Below are 20,522 nucleotides of genomic sequence, written 5' to 3' on the forward strand. Positions count from 1 at the left end.
ACTATCATTACTCCACTCACCACTCTGCTCTTTGCTAAGTCCCTCATTTACTCAAAACAATGCCTCTGTAAATATGTTCCCAACCCAGTAGCATTCCAACTTTTTAAAAACAGGTTAATCCACTTCTAAAAGCTCTCCAGTAAGATTAAATTTATATTACTCAGAAGGCATAAGGAAATAACAAACTTCATTAAATTAGCTAGCATTACCATTCAAAATCATCTTTTCCACCTGGTCCCTCGGTCATAGTCAACAAAATTGATTCATGTATCACTTCATATACATTAGGAACATAAATCTTATTTTCTATATTATTATGAAAATAATATAATCTTACATGTTAGCACAAGAACAAATAATATCCACTTATAAAGGTAACTTGCATATTATTTAATTTCACATACATTAATAGGTGTATCTATTCAATCCACAGCCACTAGCTCTTCTGTAAATAACCCAACAATTTAGACCAGCAAGGGCTTTAATCATCATTTCCTACACTGCTTAGTTTTTCATACTATTGATGTAAAAAGGTCTTTACACAGAGCAGAACATAGTATTGTAAAGATATGAATAACACACTGAACCAAGTGGTATCAGATGTGATTCAGACGCCAGGTGTAATAATTTTCCTAGAGAGTTTTTAACATTTTGGAATAGTGTGCAGGTAGGTATGTGTAGGTGCAGGATAGGAGAAGGATTTACCTTGTTTTTATGGGTTAACTGCTGACTTATAACATCCTCACAGATGCTAGAAGAAGGTACTAAGTTATGTAATTGATAAAATAGTTCCACACTCTTCTGGTGGTGCTGAGGTGTCCTGTCTCCTAGTTGGTCCCACAGCGTCAGGGCTACATGCTGCCAGGAAAGATATAAAGGTTACTGGGTTATAAAAACAGGAGACAAAATCTTATTTAGCATATATTTCTTAGTATGGACAAGCTAATACCTAGTTTCTGACTACCATACTTGGGAAGTCTTTAATATTAAGTATTTAATAAGTATTACTGGTATGAAATTTAGAAGTAAAGCCTTCTATCTGATCATTTCCTGGCCACCCAGACCCTCTGAACTTTTTAGTACTTTCATAGTACTTCTTTTAAACCTCTGAAATGTAATAAACTCTTTATGCAGGTAAGATCTCATTTTACTATTTTAGTAATGTTAGACTGCATTATCTTTAACAAGACAAACATTTCATGTTGAATTCTTGTATGTCACCGAGTAAAATGCAGTTTTGCATTCTGAATACTGAAATTACACAAGAGTTTTGATTTTCTTCAAGTGCTGGCAATTGAACCCAGGACTTGCACAGTAAGTACTGTACCATTACTAGGCCAAAGAGGTTTATAAAATCACTTATAAGTGTCATACGTGTGTTAACATAGCACTTAACACGAAATAAGAAGAATAGGAAAAAAATTTTTAGAGTTCACCAGAACGTTAAAACTCATTTAAGCAGGAGAAAATATCTAGAGGGCTATTTGCAGTGCATGGGTTCAAATCTAGGTCATTGCATATGCTAGGCAAGCGTTTAACCACTAAGTTAGATCCCCAGCCTTCATTTCCTTCTGCTTCCATCTCCTGAGTTCTGGGATTACAGATGTGTATCACACTATATTTGACAAAACACAGTTAAAAGAATAAAACCCAAAACAACATTTTAAACACATAAAGATGCAATATAACCTGTTAAGATGTAGTATAATTCAAGTTCTATGTAGAAATTATACATCCATGTACATATAAATTTATATATACACATACATATATACACATTTAAACCAGTGTGTTAGAAATCAAAGGCTACACGATTTTTTGGAATGTTATTATACAATTCAGCAATATCATGTATATATGAATATATATATATATATATATATATATACATATATATATATATATATATAATCACAAAACTTTTCATAAAAGTTTTGGACCCTATGAAAAGCTAAATTGTCACAGATACCTAATATGGAAATAGTCTATAGAACGAGTTTCCATCTTTTTCAGTTGGCATTATTTCCTTCCTGGCGTTGGTGCCCTCAATCAGGTAGCATATGTGCAGTGATTATCTTAGTCATGTGGAATCCCAGAATTTACCTTGAAAAATTCTGTCTTCTCTGCTATGTATCTTAGATTGCCCTGTGTGAGGGGTGGTCTGATGACCACAGCTACTCTGCCCTGGTTTGGACTCAATGGCTGTGCAGGCTCCATGCTGTTGACGTTTTCCCCAGTGACCATGGCCACTGACTGGGTCAGCCCCACCAGGTCCATGACCAGGGAGACAGCCACACTCTGAATACTGAAGTCATTTGCTTGGCTGCAAGCATTCATCAGAGTCTGCAGCCACTGTGGCGGCTGCACATGTTCACAGTCTGAAAGAGAACAGAGACAGAAGCTGTCAGTGTTAATCACACTGGCCTTTCGCATAGACATTTAAGTTAATTTCAAAGAAATGAAACAACACTACTTCCTGTCCTTAGTATGATCTATTAACAAAATCAGTCTCTCCTACATTTACAGTTTTGAGAAATATAAAGCAGCAGCAAGACCTACATCAACTTTTTTTTTCAATATAGGTTTTTTTCTTATTTAAATCATATAATTCAGTCTCCTGTCTGACCAATCAGATTACTAATTAAAAATGCTACCCAGTTCTCATTGTGCTGTGTGCACAAAAATTTAAGTCCAAGTAAACAGAGATGACACTGTTATGAAAAAAGGGAGTGAAGCCAGTGTTACATTTCCTGCAGGTGACTAAGAAAGCCTCAAATCACAAAACCTTCTAGTATGGAAATTTCCCTCTGGTGACTATAGGTAGTCATTAAAACATTTTATAAGCAGGCCGTTTAAAAGTCAACAGGCTAAAAGGTATCCCTGTTTTAATATCTGAACATTTCTTAAGGAAAGTGTGCTATATAACATAGTGAACATAGAGATGACCTTACCAGTCTCCAATTTTTCAGAACGTAACTCTGATGAATGGGTCCCCTCAGCAATGTAAACAGGGAAACTTGAGCACTCCAGGAAGAGCTGACAGGCAGCAAGGAAGGCAGGCAGGTGTTCTTTTGAGGTTTTTTGTGTATTTAAGTTTCTCTCTTTTACATCTCCTTGTGAATCCCTGTCCCATTTTGAAGTCTCCCCTTGGGTTCTGCCAAGATCTCCCTGGGGATCCATAGCCAAAGCCTGAGAGAGCGTGCTGCGGGGAATGACATAGAGGTTGATGAGTCTGGTAAGGAAGGGCTGGGCCTGCTCCAGGCAGCACTGCATGGCCGTCTTTTGTGCTGTCTTCCCACGCCGGGGTGCTGTCCCTTGACCGAGTCTGGATGGGGGCTGAGTAACAGTTTCCTCGGATTCCACCGTGGAGGCTGTCTCTGTTTCAGAGGATGTGCTCCCAAGTGGGATAGTAGCTGTCCCCTGTCCTTCACTCAGCTCTCTGTCAATGTCATCAGTTCCGTCAGCTTGATACTGTATGAAGTCAGTAAAGCCACTCTCTGATGACTGACTGCTAGGTGGGTTTTCTCCATCCTCAAACACTTCAGTGGGATTTTCCAGTGAAACTGTTGATACCTGTAGAGATTTTTCAAAAAGCAAAAATTCGAGTAGGTACATGTACCTATTAGGAATTAGAAATGGTCATTTTCTTGAGAGAATTTTTAGATTAGACTGTGTACAACTTAACTTACATTCTGTTGACTCTTAAAAGATGCTCTGCATTTACTCATGTTATAATAATAGCACTGGTAAACTTACAATAACTATTATTAATTCACATTCATTCACTAAGTGTTTATCATTCACTATATATATATCATACACTTAGGATCTTGAGGTAAAATACATAGATATGAATAATTAGGATACTGTTTTTATTTTCAAATGAATATATTTAATCTAGTTTGTGGAATCACTTTCCAAATGTCTAAACATGGGTAAATTCTAAATAATGAAAGGAATAAGATGTTAAAAGGTTAAAAGATGACATCTTAAAATTAGAAACAAAATCAACAGGTTATCTGCTCAGGATTGCATGAATGTGAAATTTTGTTGAAGTATGTATCAACTAAATGCTTGCCACTGACCCTGAATGCTTTCAGCCATCACTGAACCATATCATACACCAAATGCTGTATTAGGTGGTAGGAATAAAAAGAAAAGCTTATGATATACAGGTGAAGAGATAATATAATTATATCAATTATAACACGCAAAAGAACCAGCTCCTGTAGCAGGGTTGGAATACATTAAGCTCCCCTTTGTTTAAGGAGACTGACTAAGGAGCTGGGACGTTGGCTCAGTGGTAGAGCGCTTGCCTTGCATGCCTGAGGCTCTGGGTTCGATTCCTCAGCACCACATAAGCAAAAAGAAAAAAGCTGGAAGTGGCGCTGTGGCTCAAGTGGTAGGGTACTAGCCTTGAGCTGAAGAGCTGAGGGATAGTGCTCAGGCCCAGAGTTCAGGCCCCACAACCGGACCAAAAAAAAAAAAAGAGGACTGGCTAAGTACAACCATTAAGGGTATTATCTGGCTTAGTTTATGTAAATAAAATTGTGCAGATCATGAATTCCTTGGGTGACTGTGCTGGAGTATAATTTGAATAAGATCATAAGAAGTGATAGTATATGAACTAAACACTGTGATACCCACAGTTGGGCTTCAGCTCAGTGTTTTTTGCTTCAGTAAATGACACCACCATTCATCATTATCAAAAAAGACAGAAAAGCAGGGTTGGTTTTTGGTATTTTTTCTACTTTGCTCTGCCTCTTGGCTACCCTGCATCCACATTGGTGACTAAAGTTGTCCCAGACTCAGCTAGGGAGCTGCACAGGAAAGTGATTTAATCTCTCCACACTTCAGTGTCCTAATTCATATACACTATTCCCTGCTCTTCATGGGCAATATACTGTACCCCAAGACCTACGGTGGATGCCTCAAACCGCAGACAGCACTGGACTGTAGATATGCCATGACTTTATGCATGACATGCATGCATAGGATAGCATTTTATAACTTTTCTATGTTTGGCACAGAAGAGATTAAAAATAACAAATCATATAATAGAAAAATCATAACAATATAATAAAAGTCAGGTGACTGTGACTATCATCCTTCTCTTCTCAAATATCTTTTTGAACCCTATTTATTCTTCCAGTGATAATAGGAGAGCATTCAATGCCTCTGAGCTGAAAAGTGAGATGAGTAATATAGGCATTGTGCTACAATATTTCTCTACTACAAGAGGTAGAACACAAGCACAGGGTTATTGCCCACCTAGGAACCAAGATGGTGTATACATGCCTAATAGGTAGACAGATCAACAGCATGGATAAGATGAATCAAAGTATGATCCATATCTTAGGATAGAACAGGACAGTATGAAAATTTATCATCCTGTTCAGAACAGCACACAATTTAAAACTTATGAGTTATATCTTGAATTTTCCATTGAACATATTAGATCTTTTGTTGACCTCCAGTAACCATAGCAAAGGAAAATATGGATAAGGAATAGCATTGTAACTGAGGCTCCTAAGCCTCAGAGCCCCTGCAAATGCTCCTTTCACTTATGTGCTCTCCTTCCTCCTTGCCTGGCTCCAGCACAGCACCCCACTGAGTGAGTCCTTTCCTTTCAAATATTCCTACCTCAAGAAAGCCCTCTTCAAAGCCAGACGCCAGTGGTTCATGACTATAATCCTAGCTACTCAGAAGGCTGAGATCTGAGGATCGAGGTTCAAAGCCAGATCAGGCAGGAAAGTCCGTGAGACTCTTATCTTCAATAAACCACTGGAAAACCAGAAGTGGCGCTGTGGCTCTAGTGGTAGAGTGCTTGCCTTGAGCTGAAGAGCTTAGGGACAATGCCCAGGCCCAGAGTTCAAGCCCCATGACCGATCCAAAAAAAAAAAGAAAAAAGAAAAAAGAAAGCTATCTTTGTTGGCTGCCAGTCAGTATTAGCTAATAACCCCCTTTCCCTGATTCTAACTCTGCATACTTTTCTTCATACATTCATCACAACTACAAGTAAATGTGCTATTGTTAATATGTGTCACCTAAATAGAAAGGTTGAGAAGTGCAGAAATTGCCTACTTTACCACTTGAAAGCCAGTGTACCTAACTCTGATGAGATTGGGTGTTAAATGAAGACAGATTATCTTTTTATTTCAAAGGTAAAAAAAAAAAAAACTTGACCAAGGTTATAGTAAGTAAGCTTGGCAGTTAGAAGGACTCAGATGAGTCTAAACTTCATATTCATCTCATCACAGTATACACACGTATAATAGAAGAGCTTTTCACATTATAATGCCAAAGTCTAGAGGTGACTGTCAGATTGAATTTATTTGCCTATATTTCTCCTTTGAAAGTTAGTGAGCATCTAAAATCATATACTTTTCTAGAAGAATAAATGATAAAACTATCATTGGCTTAACTATTTTCATATTAACCTCTTTTAAAAGTATCATAAAATAACAGACAATATTAAGCTAACAGAATTCAAGCAATAAATTCAACTAACCTCTATATCTTTACAGTATTTATTGGTATGGATTATGTTAGATATCCATGCATGTGTATGTTTGTATATAAAATATTTATTGCTAATTATTTTCTAATAAAAATGTCTTTTTGAAAACAAATGTTATTTTGGGTATTTGAGCAAGGAGATTTTATAAAAAGGCAACTAATCTGTAGAACCACATAACATTTAACAACCAGCTATTTACTCAGGTTTTCAAACAATGGAATACAGAAAACAGTCTCAGCTTTTAAATATGATAACTTTTCTGACATCTAAGATAACACCATGGCAGTTCAGTAAAAAAAAAAAAAAATACACACACACACAAACACATACATAGCCTGAGAGGCAGGAGAGAATGAGAATGGAAATGTGTAAGGTTAGTAAGATATTACCTTACTTCTATTTATTTAGATGTTTTCTACCTAGTAAATCTTCACATATTTGAATGTGCTATAGAAGAATTCTAAAGGCTTTCTTCTCCTACTCTCACTAAATATTGTTCAACAAAACACATTTTCCAGCAATGGTAGAGACACTATATATCAAATCTAAATAATAAGCTGGTTGGAAGGAAAATGAAATACTGGTTTTAGTTTATGTAGGATACATATAAACTGCAATACATTTATATTGGCCACGAGTTGTTACCCCATTTCACATGCAAAGATGGACTGAAGAGAATTAATAACTGATGGGAAAGGAGATCTGTATGAGATCATCCTATGAGATCATGTTAGGGTGATCAGTCTGAAAAACAAGGCAAGGAAAGAAAAAAGAAAAGGGCAGCTCTATAAACCCAGGAATTAGATAAGAAATAAGTACTCTAGGAATTTTCAAATCTGTATTTTAATATATTGTCAATGTTACTAAATCAATCAATTGAATATTTTCATTCATATTTGCTGGTAATTTTAATATTATAAACTTTAAAAACTAATTATTGATTTAATTGGTGTTAAGAGTTTGTTCCTGGTACCAGACAGTAAAGTCACATACTTTATAGTTTACCTAAAATATAGTATAGTTTAAAAACTATATTGTACATTTATATACAATACTATCTTTATAGTCATATACGTTATATATTATATGGTATATAGGGTAGTTACATACTATATAGTTTAATTTTAGTCATTTTTACCAAATTTTAATAATTTTCCTTGACTGAGGTTGCAAAAAGATTCTGGACTTCAAGAAAATCATGGTGAATTTGATATATGTAAAAGTTCAGATACAGACCTGTAGTACAATATGTCAGCAAACAGCCATATGTACCAGATGAACTCATAAAATGTGTGTTCTTGAGGAACTAAATCTTAATTTTACTTGAGTTACAAACTATGTATGAAACAACTTGGACATGTGGCTCCAATTTATCAAATATAAATCTTATTAATTCAATGCTGATTTAGTATTTTTGATGAAAAATGATTAGTGTTTGAATGAATATATGTTATCAGGGTAAATATACTCATATTTTGAGGACTCAGTACAAAAAAGTGAACTAATTTTTATGGTATCACTTTATATATGTGATGTATTATAATAATACATTAACTTTATTGGACTAAACAAAATATAATTGAGACTATTTCCTTTTACTTTTTTTTGGCTATGACTAGACTTTAACTGAACACCTCATACTTGCTTGGCCCAGCATTTTGATGGCTATTTTGGAGATGGAGTTTTACAGACTTTCTGCCAATTTTTGTTTTAAACCTCAATCCTCCTATCTCAATTTCCTAATAGCTACAGGTTTGAGCCACCAGTGTCTAGCTTCCTTTGAATTGTGGCCACCAGAAAATCTGAGCCCACAACTGTCACTCACAATATACTTCTACTGAAAAGTACAGACAACTGAGCTGCATGATGGCCAAATGCCTACACGATGTCTGTCTACTGCCTCAGCACTGAGGTATAAACTATATCCACTGATGTTGAAATGCCTGGAGAAGTGACTGAAATGAGTCTTCTGCTGAGGGGAAATGTGACTGGTCCACACTTACCTTTTTGTCTTCCCAGTCTTTGACTGGGTTGCGCTGCCCACTTTGGAACTGCAACACGCCCCCAGTGCCCGCAGATAACAGCGGAGGCTGAACTTTGCTGAGGATCTTTGAGCAGAGCCTGAGGGAATCTGTGAGCTCAGACAAGCGCAATGTATGGAGATGACTTGTCAGGGCAGAAATCATTCTGAGCAGCAACTGTGGCAAGTGTTCTGTCTGGATTTCAATGTACGTCTCCTGACAATGAAAGCAAATTGAACAGAATGAAACAAATATACTGTTGGTTTTTAATCTATACAAACAAAGCTATAGTTTTAGTCAGGGATCATGCTCCTTAATTAGTATATTTGTTTTATTTTGGTAACTTATAACATTTCTTTTCCCGAAATTCTCTGGTCAAGTACTTCAAGCAGACATTACAAAATACCCCATTCTTCTGATACATTAATGAAATGATGACACAACAGAAGTGAACAGAATCAATTAAAAACAAAACAGGCTGAAGGTCATACCTGACACAGCACCCTCATACTTCTAGTAGGCTTCAAAATGAGGAAGCAAAGGATTGAGGAGAGAAAACAAAGGGAAGTATTTCCAACAATCTTCATTTAATAGAAAGAATCAATAATGAATATAAAAGCATCATTAGACTACGATATACTCAGTAGTTAAAGGACTTCAACATGCAGTTAGGAAGTATATTCCATTTATATTATAAATATATTACAAATATATGCCAGAGGAAAAAATATTTGGAAAATGTTATAACAAAAAGCTATACCAAAGGGGAAAATAATTTAAACATGAAATTTACTGGTTGGTGAGATTTAACTACATGAAATATCTTAAGTATATTACTAGATCGCCTTGATTTTTCTTTTTTAATTTTTAATCCAGTGTCTCTTACCAAAGAAACTATATCCAACAAAAAATCCACCAATAAGCAGAAATTGGTCAGCTGTAACTCAGATGACTCACTACTATCTCCAGGTCCAATTTGAAGTCTGGTGTGCAGTGTCCTCCTACAAGGACAAAAGTCACCTTATCAAGTGTGCTATCAGTGATATGAGTTCATGTGACATCACTGTGTGACTCACGGAGGCAAAGTCAACAGTGGGTCACATACGGTAGTGTTCTAGGGACATTCATTCTCTTTCCCAGGGCACAATAGTCTCTATGTGGAAAATTAACCTCTGTCACTCCTGTACTGAAATGCATTCTTGATGTATCTCCCTTTGTGAGATTTTCCATTGTACTCACTATAGCTATCATCTCCTAATTAAAACTGATTATTTCTTGGTTTCTAATCTTAGGGGCTATTGCCTTTCTGGACAACTGTCTCCCCCAGCTTAATTTTCTCATATCTAGAGTACACCTATCCTTTAAGATCTGAGATCAAATGTTGCCTCTTCCTGGAAGCCTTTCCAAGTAGCAGAGATCATTCCTCCAACAAACATTTATATGTCATATTAATACTATATGACTACTCATCACCCTATACTTGGAACACACAAATAAGATGATGACAGTCCCTGATTAGTAAGAAATTAAAGCACATAGACAAATACCCAGCGTGCTTTTCCTGGTTCCGATGAGTGTCTTGAGGGAGTCAAGGAAGGCTAGTGAAAGGTGGGTGACCTCTCTGTGGACCATACCAGATGTAGGAGGGCAACAAGGGCACAGTATTTTAGGAAGAGTAGTATTGTGAAGGCTCAGCAGCAGGAAAAGTAATGTGTATTCAGGGAAGAGTCCAGATTAGCTCAAGAAACATGGATGTGTTTGTGAAGAAGTAATAAACAGAGTAAGGTAGGTTGTGCATGTTTCAATAGAGAAGATGAAAATGCAGAAAAGGGCCAGGGGGTAAGAGATACTCATAATTCATCTTCATTCTTGAATCTCCAATGATACATTTGCATTCTCAATTTAACCCAGGTACATACGTGCACACGTCTTACAAGCCCCACTATCAGGTCTTTGAAGATAGAGACTCTATGCCTAGCACCATGTTTTTCAGCTAGACATTTAACATCTGCTGAGTAAGCAAACTCCCAAATCATTAAAGGATTCATGTATAGCATTCATATTTCTAAAGCCTTCTAAACCAAAGATTGAATGTTTCCTTTTTTATTTTTTTCTCAGTTGTGGGGCTTGAACTCTGGGCCTCTGTGCTAACTCTCAGCATTTCAGCTCAAGGCTAGCACTCTACCACTTGAGCCATAGTGCCACTTCTGGTTTTCTGAGTGGTTTATTGGAGATAAGAGTCTCATGGACTTTCCTGTCTGGACTTCGATCCTCATATCTCAGCCTCCTAAGTAGCTAAGAGTACAGGTGTGAGCCACTGGTGCCCAGCTGAATGTTTCCTTTTTGACTATGTGATCCTGAGGCTGCAGGGGTTACCCTGGTTCTGAGAAGGTTTGGGTCAGAATCCAGAGCTTTCACTCAGCTTCACTCCTATCCTAGGCTTTTCCAGACTCTGCTGTAACCTTGTATCTGAAGGGATAAAGGGCAGACATTACTCCCCAGTAACAATGTAGACCCATTTAATGGCTTTGGAAACAGGAATGACTAAGTAGAGGTTGTTTATAAAACTGAGAAGACTAAGGCCAAATGTGCTGACCTAACAGTACAAATCAACTATCTTCTCTATCACAGAAAAGAGGGATTATTTTTGGTTTGTTTTTGTCGGTCATGGGGCTTGAACTCTGGGCCTGGAAGCTGTCTGTACCTCAGCTCTTCAGTTCAAGGCTAGCGCTCTACCACTTGACCCACAGCGCCACTTCCAGCTTTTTCTGCTTATGTGGTGCAGAGGAATTGAACCCAGGGCCTCATGCATGCAAGGCAAGCACTCTACCGCTGAGCCACCTTCCCAGCCCTGAAAAGAGGGATTATTGTAGAGTGAAGAAGTAAAATTTTTCATCCATCTTGGGGAATGAATAACTCATCTCCAAGCCACTTTCCAATTCTAGGATGACATGACCAACAACTTTTATATCCTACACCAACAAGGTAGAGTCATACTATGTCTGGTAAATAATTACTAGTTTTCAGAAGCATAATATATAAAAAGAACATTCTTATTAAATTGAACAACTTAAAAGAGTCAAAGGTTAGTTTTGAATGCCATGAAATTAAAAGTTTAGCATACCTACAACATTCTTCAAACCAACGAGCAATGTAATCCCACATATAATAAGGTTCAAAGGAGTTAAAGAGAAGGTTGGCAGTTTTAATCAGCTCTGCTGTTTTCTTATTTTCCCTTAATTTACTAAAGAAAAGAAAGAGAAACAAAAATATATAACACCATTGTTTCAAATTCTGTGGACTATTACCCAGTATATATATCTAGGTATTTGTTAAAAATATGCAGTAAAAAGATTGCAACATTTTTAATCTATTGCTATTCTTACCTTATATGTAATAATTTTTAAAATATGAATTTTCATAATTCACATAAGATCAGAAATTAGCCTTGTAAAATTTCTGCATAAAAAAATCACATAGAACCCTCTCTTTTTTTGCTTTTGTTTTTAAGTGTTTCGCTTAGACTAGACTGAAACTCTGTACATAATCCAATAGGCCTTGAACTCAACAATATTTTCTGTCTCTGCTCTCAAATGTTTGGATTAAAGGTATTCATCACCACAGGTGGCTTCTTTTTGAATTTTTAAAGTTAATAACTGTTAATCTGACACCAAACTTATTTTGTTTCCTTTGGCAACTATAAATTAAATAGGTTTGTGCTTCACAGTCTTGATTATGAAGAATTTTACATTTCCCTGTGCTACTCAGGATTGGGTTAATGAAAAGTTTACTTTGACTGCCAGTTTCATTCAAATTACCATTTTTAGTTTGAAAAATAGTAACAAAAAGCACTATTACTATAAATAGCCATTACTACTAAAATTCTATCAGAAAAAAAGACAATTACCTATGTTTGCCTATCTTTTCTAACACCTGTCCTTACAGAAGAGAGATACTATCAATACAACCAACAGATTACAGCAAAAATGACTAATTAGATACTCTATAGGCCAGTGTAAATTCTCAGGCAGAGTGCAGAATACAGAATCAGAGCAGTACTAATAAGTCAAATCAGTATTAGCTTCTCTAACAAAACATACAGGTAATTATATCAACAGAAATCAACAACTATATTCAAATGTTTTTATATGTATATAAAAATATTAGAAAAGTCTAAGATTATCTCTGTTACCAAAGAAATACTGAAATATAAATTATGTAAAAGAAACTATCACTTTAGAACCTTTGTCATATGATAACAACCTGATATCAGAAAATAAGTGGTCTGCGTAAATGAAGCAGAGAAATATAGAAGACAACAGATAACAGGGAACAGCACACACTGTCCTATGACTTGCCCCAGGAGCTCAAGTGTGCATGTACTTGATAGAAATAACTGCAACTACCTGCTTAGCTGAGCATGGTCCTTGCTGAAGGGCGGTTCCATTTGAAAATCTAATTCTGCTTTACACTGAGAATATAATGTTCTAAACACTTCAATCAAGACATCTTCCAGAATTACAGGTCCTAAAATATACAAATTAAGGACAATAATTAGCAGCTGCAAATCATAATTGTTTGAAAAGTGGCCAGAATAAAGGACATTTTAAAACAGGTATTTTTTTTTAAAAGCAGTACTTGTTTTCCCAAATGCCTACTTAAAGTATAGATTCACAGAAAGAACAGAATCTAGAAAACTGGTTTGGTGAAATCATATCTCTGGCACCTTAGACAAGTTAACTTCTTTGAGCTTTTAAGTTTTCTCATCCAGAATGAGAATAATAATACCAAGTTATGTGACAGTTTTGAGGATTAGGAAAAATATTTGTAAGATGTCTGCATAATTCTTAGAATATGATGACTATTTAATAAATGCTATATCATTAATTAAATAATTCAAAAATTCATGAGGCTAAATTTTGTTGCTATGAAATATAAGACTTTAATCTACTGTTCTCTATTATCTACTATCACTGATATAACCCATCATCTTCATATTTCACTTTTATTTTCTAAAATTATTGTGTTTTTAGGATACTAGGTTTAAACTCAGGGCATTCACAAGACAAGTGCTCATACTACCAAGCCATACCTCCATCCCTTTTAGTTCTGGTTATTTCTGAGATAGCACCTGCCTGACTGTACACCTGGATCACAATCCACCTGTTCTAGTATTCCCTGTATTGTTAGCATAACAGGCACACACTACTGAGCCTAACTCTTGATCTTTTCTGCCCAATCTGGTCTCAAACATGATCTTTCCAATTTCAGCCACTTGAGTAGCTGGAATTAGAGGCATGAGCCTTGCCTCTTCATTCTCTGTCTCTCTCTTTTGTCCATCATGGGGCTTGAACTTGGGGCCTGGGCACTGTCTCTGAGTTCTTTCTGCTCAAGGCTAGCCTTCTACCACTTTGAGCCACAGTGCCACGTCTGGTTTTCTGGTGAGATAAAAGTCTCACAGACTTTCCTGCCCAGGCTGGCTTTGAACCATGATCCTCAGATCTCAGTCTCCTGAGTAGATAGGATCACAGGCATGAGTCACCAGCATCTGGCATCTCTTCACTTTTAAGAGCTTGTGAGTTGTACCATATTTGCCTAAATATCTGCATATAACCTGAAGAAATTTGTAATTGTGATTTTACGAATTTAAGTTTTATAATTTCATTTTAGTTAATATTCAGGTTAAAAAATTGTCCCAACTATCACAATCAACTTTCCAATAGATTTAACATATAATACAGATTAAAAGGAAAATATACAAAACAGCACTGTTACAAAGATGGTACAATACAGGCTGGGATACAGCTCAGTTGCAAAGCACTTGCCTACCAAGTGCAATGTCCTGGGTTTGAACCTCAGTACCAAGAAAAAAAAAGACAGTATAATTGAAATATTTGTTGAAGTACTTGAATTCTGTAAACTGAAACTGTAAGTTATGACATGTCATAGAGTCCTTAATTTCTTTCAGTCATGTCATAAGGATCAAGAAGAACTTGAATTCATCTTTCAAAGTGATTTTTCGGTTAGCAGTGCAAAGGAATGAGGCATGATGATAAACTATAATTTACAATAACTGTATCTTAACTTGGTCCAGTGGACTTTGGTAGGAAATTGTTGAGAACTTGGATTTAAAAGCTACTTCAAAGAACAAGTTTCCTAATAACTTTGTCACATTTTTCTTATGAAAAAATACAAAAGCATGTGACCTATGCCTTGGGACAGTAGTATACATTACCTAGCTCAGGTTTGTCCAGTAAGCTGATTAAAATCCGAAAAGGTTTTAGATCCTGCATTAGAGTGCTCTCTTCTCCAAATCCATTCACTTGTAAGATCCCTACCATTGCCTTTACAAAAGAAAAGAACACTTGTTATTTAGTAAATACATTCAAAGAACTTCCCTTAAGTTTTCACAAGTATAATCATATATAATGGAGATTATATATTTTGCTTTTCTGAATCCATTTTCCTGTGCTCAGAAAAAAGAAAATTATATTCATCTGGCTGGAGAGAAAAAAACAGGTTCTTAATTTTCCTTGGCAGGAAGGTAGAAGAGCTAAAGAAACGAAGAAAAGTACATTTAAGAATAGTTTGGGCTCCAGATGAAGATGCTACTTAAGATATGAACTCTGAACTATGTTATCTCATCACTGTAGTATTGGCAATTACTTTTTCACTAGTGAGCTAAAACTCAGTATACTATTTCACTAAAAAATGTTTCTGATAGCATGTCTTTTATTAGTTTAATTTAAGACAATTTGGGTAAATATAACTGAAGTAAAAATGATAGGAAATAAACTATGGATCATTTCAATACTTCCACTACAGTAGCAATTTTACCACATTGAGATGATTGTGAAAGCCCAAATTTTCCTAGAGCTTTACAGTATAGGTCTTAGTCTATTTTTGGAATAGCTCCAACTTTCATAGGCAGACAAGTAAGAACTCTATGTTTTAATGAAGTCATGAAAACAGCAAAGAAAAAAAATGTATCTTGCATGGTGCCAGTGGCTCACACTTGTAGTTCTAGCAACTCAGGAGGCTAGGATTTGAGGAGCACATTTCAAAGCCAGTCCAGGCAAGAAAGTCCATGAGGTTCTTTTCTCCAACTAACCACCAAAAGCTGAAGTGGAGCCGTGGCTCAAGTGGTAGAGCATTAAAGCAAGTCAGCTTTGGGCCTAAAGGATCCGGGATAGCACCCAGGCCTTGAGTTCAAGCCCAAAGACAGGCAGACATATAAAAATATCTCTGGATTTATCTCGAATCCGACTTCTGATTACTTATTTTATTGTAGCCATTTGCTTATCATTTTTAGGGAGTTCTTAGTCTGTTGCCACTCCTTTGACTCAAGTCATGTTAAGGGTAAGACCTTTGCTTTATATTTTTAAGTATCTCTAATGATGAGTAAACATAGAATAACAAAAGCACTCATTACCTGAACCAATAATTCTTTTGAAAAGGTAGTGAAATAGTATGTGGCATGTTCTTCAGGATTACTATGTCTTGTGCTCCTGGGTCCTACGATAGCACCGTTGTTATCAAAACCTCCATGGAAATAAATCACAGAATGAATTAAAATGAAACTCTTAAAACTATTGTCCACTTAATACCAAAACAGCAAATATCTCAAAAACAGCACTAAACACTTACCAATTAGTAGCCCATTCAATGTCAGCAAAAGAGATCATTTTAGATAGTTTAATAAGGGGAAACCAATTCAATACATAAGTATCATAGTATTCTTCCAGAGTTATCCAGGTTTGTTTGTCTTCTTTTCCCCAGTCTCACCAGTGAAATAAGTGAAGACTCAGACCACTGAACTTAAATGTCCTGTCACCATAGGTACTGAGGAGTCATGAGGACAGGCTAAACATTTGGAAAAATTAGGGAAGAGCGAAGTGTGCGCAGCTTTATTAATGCCTGAAAGGAGACTGATACAGTGCATGACCGAGGTGCTTGCTAGTCCTGATTCCTTTCATGACTTGCACACTTTGCAAAGCTTGTCATTCTTTTGATTTTAGTACTTTCAGTACAACAATTTCAATGTGTGAGATGGAAAATTATCTTGTCAAAGGGACCATGACCTTGTGGATTTAAACAGCCTTTTGGACTAAAAAACGTTATGAAATTTCTTCATATAATTTACCAATAGTTTATGTATTTATTGCCCATTTATGTAATTTGTTAAAAAGTTTTTCACTAAAGACATACACACAATTTGATACCTTATGTACAGCAAGTATCTCTCCATTTATTCCCAACCATGAGCATATACATCCAATATTTACCCAGAAGCCATGCATAAAGTCTTCGGTTCAGGGACATATCTCTCCGCAGTACTACATGTAACGCTGCTGACAAGATCCTGATCATGTCGGGTCGAGTGGCCTGGAAAAGTTAAGAATGTGGTTGTAGTTAAAGCACATGCAAAACATGCCACTGTTTTTTTCCTCTTAGAAAAAAAAATGCTGTTAGTACTCAGAATATTAGGGTACACAAGCTATTTTCACTGGCATAGTTTCATTTGATTTTCCAAATGCAGGTATTACTTCCATTTTACAGATTAAGAAATAGAAAATTAGGTCACATGACAAGTTGGATTCATAGCTGACACTATACTTGAATTATTTAACATCTAAAATCTGACCTAAAACAAGGAAATCAAGGCAAGACTGGAGATCCTAGAAACCTGTGCCATTTGTCTTTCACATTCATTGTCAACAGACAAGCTAGAAAACCACCATCTTCATCAGTTCCAAAGCTGTTTCTTTTTAGAAATCCTACTTGTAAGCTTTATGTCCATGGCTCATGCTTATAAACCAAGCTATTCAAGGATACTGAGGTCTGAAGATGGCAGTGTGGTCAGCCTGGGCAGAAAAGTCTGTAAGACTCATCTCTAATTAACCAGCAAAATGCTGGAAGCAGAGCTGTGGCTCAGGTGGTAAAGTGCTGGCCTTGAGCAAAAAAAGCTAAGACACAGTGATTAGGCCCTGAGTTCAAGCCCCAGCGTATTTTCTCTCATTCTCTCTCTTTCTCTCTCTCTTTCTCTCTCTCTCTCTATCTCGGGGAGTGGGTGAGAATACTGAAAGATATGACACTGACCAAATGCATTGTCTCAAACTGCTTTGTTAAATGGCAACTCCTTTGTACAACACAAGATAATAAAAAAAATCTGAGCTGCCACCTCGAAAAAAATTTCTACTCATATATTCCAAACATACAAAAAAAAAACCCCACAAAACAATGTAAAGTGCCTTTTTGTTTGAATCATTCAGGGTTAACACATTTTAAATTTTATTTTTTTTCTAGCTCTTAAATAATTCTTCATTTCTTTCCCATAATCTTAATTAGGTATATGATTAAAGACCTGATTTCAGCTAAGAGAGGTAAAGTTTTTCTTGAAAACATGAAAAGGCAGCTCATGTTAATATTGGATTTTTGATATTGGAATCGCAGAATTAGAAGTTGGGAATGGACTAGTTTAACAACTATTTTATAATACAAGGACCTAAGCACCCTAGGACCTAAAAGACTAGCCAAGTTCAAATGTCATTATCATCCCTTCCCCTCCCTCCTTCCTCCTCCCCCTCCCCCTCCTTCTTCTTCTTTAGTGCTGATCCTGGGACTTGATCTCAGGGCCTAGGCACTGTCCCTCAGCTTCTTTTGCTCAAGGCTAGCACTCTACCACTTTGAGCTACAGCTCTATTTTCAGCTTCTTTATTAGTTTAATGGAGATAAGAATCTCATAGACTATCCTTGTTCAGGCTTGCTTTGAACCTCGATCCTCAGATCTCAGTCTCCTTAGTAGCTAGGATTAGAGGTATGAGCCACCAGCACCCAGCTCAGCATACTTTTTTCTATTCTATGCTTGCTGATACAGACATAAAATAATTCATCCAAATGGGAAATAACTGAGATGCTACAGAACACAGATTATCCAGAGCTGATAAATAAGTTCACTCCTATGAACATGAATATCTTCTATTCATCTAGGCAGTTTTCAAAGTGTGCTGCCAGACCCCTGAAGATCATGTGATAAAATTTCAGGAGGCCTACAGGGTAAATTCAGCTATACATACTTATAAAATAATCAATTATGAATATTCCTAACAATATCAAGGTGTTCTTTTTTCCTTTGTGTGCTCACTATTTCCTGATTAGGCAATGAGTAGGTTAAACAGTTGGCACCTTAATTATGAAGAGAAGCAATAGAGCAGTGGCACCTCTTGTACAGTAATCATTGTATTTAATAAAAAATGGGTCACGGTTGTAAACTAGCTGAGGGCTGGCAGATTAGCATGTGTGAGGCAACAGGTTAAATTCTCAGCACTAAAAAGAAAAGAAAAACGACATTAAAGCCAGTTTCACAATTCTTTGAGAATGTTGTTGAGGGGACAACAAAAACTTGTTATTCAAGGTCCAGTATTAAAGACAGGCCTTTGTTTCTGTGTAATGGAATGTCACGTACACTAACACACATTTGATGTGTATATACATATGATGGATGTCTCAAGGAAAAGCATTTGTGCCAATCATTAGAGCTGTGAGCTGAACAGCCAGCTTTTTAACAGAATGTCATTTTTTGCCTGAAAGAATGACTAACTGGAACTATGATTACTCAAACTTTGATATTTAGTAGTCATCAAATAAGCAAGATACATTAGTACTTCAAGGCAATGGTATGCTACAAATGATAATATGTGAGATTCTAATAGAAAACAAGAATACTGGAAAACTTGATTTTTAAGTTTTATTTTTTGAAGTGTACTGGGCTTGAAAGATTCCCAGTATTTACTACTGAGACCAACAGTTTCTAATAAATGTAATTATTCAACATTATATAATGAAATAGATCCACATTTAAAACTCTAAATCGCTGGGCACTGGTGGCTCATGTCTGTAATCATAGCTACTCAGGAGGTTGAGATCTAGGATCATGGTTCAAAGCCAGCCTGGGCAGGAAAGTCCATGAGACTCTATCTCCAATAAACCACTCTCAGAAAACCAGCAATGGCACTGTGGCTCAAGTGGTAGAGCACTAGCCTTGAGCTGAAGAGCTGAGGGACAGCGCCCAGGCCCAGAGTTTAAGCCCCATGACCGACCAAAATAAAATCAGTAAGCCAGTAAATAACTAATCAAGATGTTGGAACATATATATTAGTAAAATATAGGAAAGAATCAAGCCGATAGTGTGAGATCTGGAGTTCTGAAGTTCAAGCCCCATTTCTCTCTCTCTCTCTCTCAAAAGGGCAGAATAAGGCCCCTTCTTTAAGGATAAGAACTTAAAAATGGAAACTAGAAGTAGTTTGGGTCCCATTTAGTAACAACACAGGCAATCAAGTAGAAAAATCTTCCAACTGTTAGAGAAATATGTAAATACAGCAAAAATGTGAATACAGTAATAAAGTTAGGCAGTCATAATAAAAATTCATTATAGATTTGAACTAACAGCCATTACAAAAATCCAAGTAATAGTATTTTCTGCTAATCCCTTTTTGGAAGTAATTTTAATTTTTCAATGTTAAACTTCTCTGCAACTTATTATTTTTGTTAAGTACTATTATTTGTAAGCAAAATAATCCAACATAATGTCTTTAAAAAATAATCATACCACAAGCCTCTAATTTTCCTAGAATGACTTACATGAGCAACACCAACATTAAGGTTTACTGACTTTCCCAGAATGCCTTACATGATCAACACTAGCACGGAAGTCTTACCTGACTCATGTGGAATGGAAAGCAGAAGAGTATGAGGTCCAGGGTGCTCCTCTGCACAAGTACACTTGAGTCCTGTACTGATGTACTTACTGCTTCGACCTGAAATAAGAGAGCCTTTAACAACAGAGGTCTATTATGGTGGGAAAAATGGAAATCGTAACAACTTTTTATTTCCTCTAGTAAATAAAATTATGCTTCTAAAAATCAAGGAACTCTTAAAACAATTTTCTTAGTGTTAATACTACATACCCTGTGGAAGTTTCT

General features: G+C 36.2%; 1 protein-coding gene across 2 annotated transcripts in view; it reads right to left on the reverse strand.

Moving 5' to 3' along the window:
- The window catches only part of Dop1a (DOP1 leucine zipper like protein A), a 73,287-nt gene that overhangs the window by 30,193 nt on the left and 22,572 nt on the right, over positions 1-20,522 (reverse strand). For both annotated transcript variants that reach the window (XM_042671133.1, XM_042671134.1), the window contains exons 6-16: positions 20,259-20,357; positions 16,827-16,926; positions 15,974-16,083; positions 14,777-14,885; positions 12,948-13,068; positions 11,666-11,785; positions 9,428-9,542; positions 8,524-8,757; positions 2,952-3,573; positions 2,104-2,378; positions 706-858 (exon numbers count right to left, since the gene is read on the reverse strand). In XM_042671133.1, the coding sequence (XP_042527067.1) occupies positions 706-858; positions 2,104-2,378; positions 2,952-3,573; positions 8,524-8,757; positions 9,428-9,542; positions 11,666-11,785; positions 12,948-13,068; positions 14,777-14,885; positions 15,974-16,083; positions 16,827-16,926; positions 20,259-20,357 (2,058 nt within the window). The remainder of the gene's footprint in view (positions 1-705; positions 859-2,103; positions 2,379-2,951; positions 3,574-8,523; positions 8,758-9,427; positions 9,543-11,665; positions 11,786-12,947; positions 13,069-14,776; positions 14,886-15,973; positions 16,084-16,826; positions 16,927-20,258; positions 20,358-20,522) is intronic.

This window comes from Dipodomys spectabilis, unplaced genomic scaffold (assembly GCF_019054845.1).
Source record: "Dipodomys spectabilis isolate Male_0828 unplaced genomic scaffold, ASM1905484v1 ptg000600l, whole genome shotgun sequence".
NCBI classification, from domain to species: domain Eukaryota; kingdom Metazoa; phylum Chordata; class Mammalia; order Rodentia; family Heteromyidae; genus Dipodomys; species Dipodomys spectabilis.